Genomic DNA, 4,118 nt, shown 5'->3' with positions numbered 1-4,118 from the left:
GATGTTATAGCCGAGGGGCTTGCGTTTTGTTTACTGTTTAATACTGGTGGTTTGGGTGAGGCTATTAGGGGTTGGAGGAGGCCTGATAGGGGACCCACAGCAGTGTGGGGACCCCAGCGCCAGTGAGGGCGCAGCATTCGGGCTGCACTGACCCCAGTCCCAGAAAGGCAGTATTTGAGGAGCCCCAGAGAGAGAGGGCAGCATTTCAGGAGCCCCAGAGAGAGAGGGCAGCATTTGAGGAGCCCTAGGAGAGGGGGCAGCATTGTGGAGAAGCCCCAGAGAGAAGGGGGCAGCATTATTGGGAGAAGCCCCAGAGAGAAGGGGGCAGCATTGATGAGCGCTGGAGAGGGCGCAGAGAGAGACAGGGCTGAGGAGAGCCCGAGCACCGTAGAGGGCCCAGAGAGAGACCGAACAATGTCAGTTACTCCTGTGAGGCTTGGCGCGTGGTAAAGGGGTGGTTGGAGCCACGCATAGCCCATAAGGCTAGGGTGCCCTGAAACACCCACTATAGAACAGGGCCCAGAAAGGGGTCCAGGAGCCCACGGGGCTCGGAGCACATCTAAACCGTGTCCAAGAAGACGTGAAGGCAGCCTCCCTAATATAGTTGAACACCAAAGACGTGGTGGGCGAGAATTTGAGGGTGCCCTTAGGCCAACTTGGCACGGGGAGGGGGCCTTGAGGAGATCACGGCCCTCCTGCAGGACCCCGCGCCATGACATCCCTATTTAAGGTCTGTATATCTCGCTCAGACCACCACAACTGGCTTGATCTCCCTCTTCCCATATTAATGGGGCCACTAACTCAGAAATTCCCAGGATAAATTGTCAATAATAATTACAAAATCCTAGAAAGGACCAGATTCTTAGGTAACCTATAATCCCAAATAGCTGGAACTTTATCCACCACGGGTTGAATACAGCCCTGGCCTACCTGGAACCCAAAATACGGGGTTTCTTCCTGGCACATTTTTTAGGGTTAGCTGTTAGCCCAGCAGTCCTTAACTCTTGTAATACAGCTTTTACATGTTGTTGATGTTGTAGCCAGTCCTCTGAAAAAATAATAATATCATCAATGTATGCCACGGCATAATTTTGGTGTGGGGCTAAGATCTTATCCACCAAAGCTGAAATGAAGCAGCTGCTGCATGCAACCCAAAGGGCATTCTCTTAAACTGAAATAAGCCCCAGGGTGTGCCAAAAGCTGTTTTCTCTCTATCCTGTGCAGCCATAGGGCTGCCAATACCCCTTTGCTAATCAAGTTTCGAAATAGCCTGATCTATCCTCTTCACTATATCATCAATTTGTGGCATTGGAAAGGTATCAAAAGTAGCCACTTCATTTGACTTTCTATAATTTACACCAGCGGTTACCAACCAGTGGATCTTGATCCACCGGTAGATCTTGGAGCCTCTTGGAGTACCTAGATTTTCTTGAGCCAAGTTTTTCACCTGTTCTAATCCTCTAAATATTATGTTACGTGCCTCTGCCTCCTGAGTTCTCATTCTCACCAGCTCCTCCATTTGTGCTTGCTGATTTTGCAAAATCCGTGGGGTAAGACTGCGTGCTTGTTGCCAGTCCAATGGTGGTTTCACATCTCCACGCATTGTCTCCATGTTGATTACACTTGGCTTCCCAGCCAATGCACCACTTTTGTGACAGGTAAGTAATATCTTAAGGTTCCTGCTTATGGATCTAGGAAACTGGCGGCTATCTTCGTTCATTCACTCACCTGCCACGCCTTTGATGGGAGACTATATGGATATATCAGTAAACAAACAGAAGATAATTGCAGGTCATACAGTCAGGTTTATATGATGTTCCTTAATATGCCTTTTTTTACCTGGTGTGGTCATACACGGAGTCATAACAAGGTCTATCTGGTGTATTATCTTGAGTCATATTAGTTAAGTTGATCTAGCTCACAAGATGGCTGCCACCATGTCAAGGAGCTATACGTGTATTCGCTCTGACATGGCTTAACTTAATTTGACGTAGTTAACTCGCCTTATTTTAAGTGGACTTAGTACCTGTGTATGCACCCCATGTTAGTGAAGTTTACCATAACCTGGATTGCTATAGTCATTGAATCTCTTCTTCGCTAAGCAGAAAAATTTAGCAGCGTTCCTTGGAGACAGGAATAGTTATCATAGGAGGGAGGCTTTATTTTGTACAAATTTCAACAATAAAAGCATGAGAAAGTCTGCACAGTGACAGCAGACACTTAAGTTAGTATTCACCTTCAGTAAGAAATACGGTATCTCTGTAAAGAGTCAGGTGAAGGGCATAAGATATATTTTATTAGACATAGGTGGATTTGATACATGTCATGAATATAGCTCTTCCATTCTACTTGTTCAGACAGGTTGTGTGTACAGATTTCTACTTTTTTTTCAATTAGGAAAAATACGCCATAAAAAGCAGCTGCTATTTGACAATACAAGATATGTATGAGTTATCACCTGAAGACTACAAATGTGCGCAGAAATTTTTCTTTTGCCTGATACATTAAAATGCAGTCAATAAAAACATTTTAAATGGTCAAGTACAGTAAAAAAATTCAGCTGGTAGAATGAAAACTGATAGATATATGATTTCATTTTATATGGCACCCCTCCATTGTTTCATTATAAATTTGTAAAAGGCACCACACATTAAAATTGTAAAGCAAGAAAGAAATCAAAACCAAGCAACTTTCCATGATTTCCATACTGTACAAATACATACATCTTAAGGCATGTGTTTTTATGTGCAAAAGACAGGTATACAAGTAAAACCAATTTTAACATTATATAATCTCACACTATCATTTTCTTTTAGTAATAACATTGGTGTTCAAATATTTACAGTGTATTGAAAACACTTTTCTCTAACAGAACCCAAAATAGAAGGTAGGCTGGATATATGGCCCTGATAACAATAAGTTTTTAAATTAAGAGCTTTTACGAAGACCTCTTAAAACACGTGGGAAAAGTCACTCTCTTTTTCTTGTTACGTCTTCTTTTAAAAAAGTCCATATCAACTTGTTCACTATGTCAGGCTGATCCTGCTGGAGCCAATGGCTGGCTTCAGACAAAATAGTTAACCTGAAATGATTTTTAACATAAATCCGTGTAATTTCTGCCATTTCAACTTCCATAAATGCATCTTTTTCTCCCCATAGCAACAGAGTAGGCATGGTGACCTCATGATGCTGCAGAGGTAGGCAACTTTAAAAACAAAACACAAAGTTTAATTTTGTTTTACAAAATCTTCCTGGTAAATGTCAATCAGTTTAGCTTTCTAATTATAAACATATGAAAGTCTCACTGTAGGCTTTCAGGGTCCAAGTTATCCATAACATTATCAGGAAAATACTAATTTGGACTACAGTCCTTTAAAATTAGACATAAACATCTTTAAAAGGTATCTTTATTACTGCATTTACCATTGTCTGAAACCTACAGATGCTTTTTAAAACAAAATCTCATTGCTGATCTAGCCTGTTTTTAATTGCTATAGCAAGAGATAATTTTAAAACTCATTCAGTTGGAAAGGAACTTTGTTAAACATTTCTGTAATACAGTAATATCTCTGCACCTATAGGCAATGAATAGGGGAACATAGGAGGGCATGTGCCCCTCCTGAGACTGGCCACCAGGGCTTGTCACCCCCTGCCCGCCCCCACTGCTGATGCCACCAATGGCTTCTGTGGCGCAGTCACTGCTCACCACTGCTGGCTTCTGCAGGTGGTTGGCACTTGCTACCACTGATGCTGGCTTCTGTGGGTGGTCACCAATCGCTGCTCGCAAACCTTCAACCTCCCCCACCCCCATCCACCTCTCTGGCTTCTGCAGGTGGTTGCCACTTGCCACCCTGCCACTGCCGCCCACAAATTGTGCCCTCCCAGTCTTGGGAGGCACCAGTCATTCACGTTTGCACCAATTATTTGCAAATCATTTCCAAGTGCCCTTTGCTTTATCTGATATGTTTTGAACTGTAACTATTTAAAAATATCTTCACATGCCTAATAAATTATCTGAAACAAAAAACAAGCAGCAGCCAGATCCCTACTCCCAGTTTTGTGTTGCAAAGCAGACTTAAACTTGGAAAATCTTTTTGGTAGAGGACCCCCCCCCCCCC

The 4,118-nt window shown here is 43.0% G+C and overlaps 1 protein-coding gene across 1 annotated transcript in view; it reads right to left on the bottom strand.

Annotated features, from left to right (window-relative positions):
• Nucleotides 1–2,222: 2,222 nt before the first annotated feature.
• EPHX4 (epoxide hydrolase 4) overlaps nt 2,223–4,118 on the bottom strand; it is a gene marked incomplete at its 5' end in the record, with an annotated part of 33,282 nt that continues 31,386 nt past the window's right edge. Inside the window, one exon of the mRNA XM_025201873.1 lies at nt 2,223–3,205. Within this exon, the coding sequence (XP_025057658.1) occupies nt 2,971–3,205 (235 nt within the window). The remainder of the gene's footprint in view (nt 3,206–4,118) is intronic.

Source organism: Alligator sinensis, unplaced genomic scaffold (assembly GCF_000455745.1).
Source record: "Alligator sinensis unplaced genomic scaffold, ASM45574v1 scaffold199_1, whole genome shotgun sequence".
Classification (NCBI taxonomy): Eukaryota; Metazoa; Chordata; order Crocodylia; family Alligatoridae; genus Alligator; species Alligator sinensis.
This window is presented reverse-complemented; position numbering and strand designations above follow the sequence as displayed.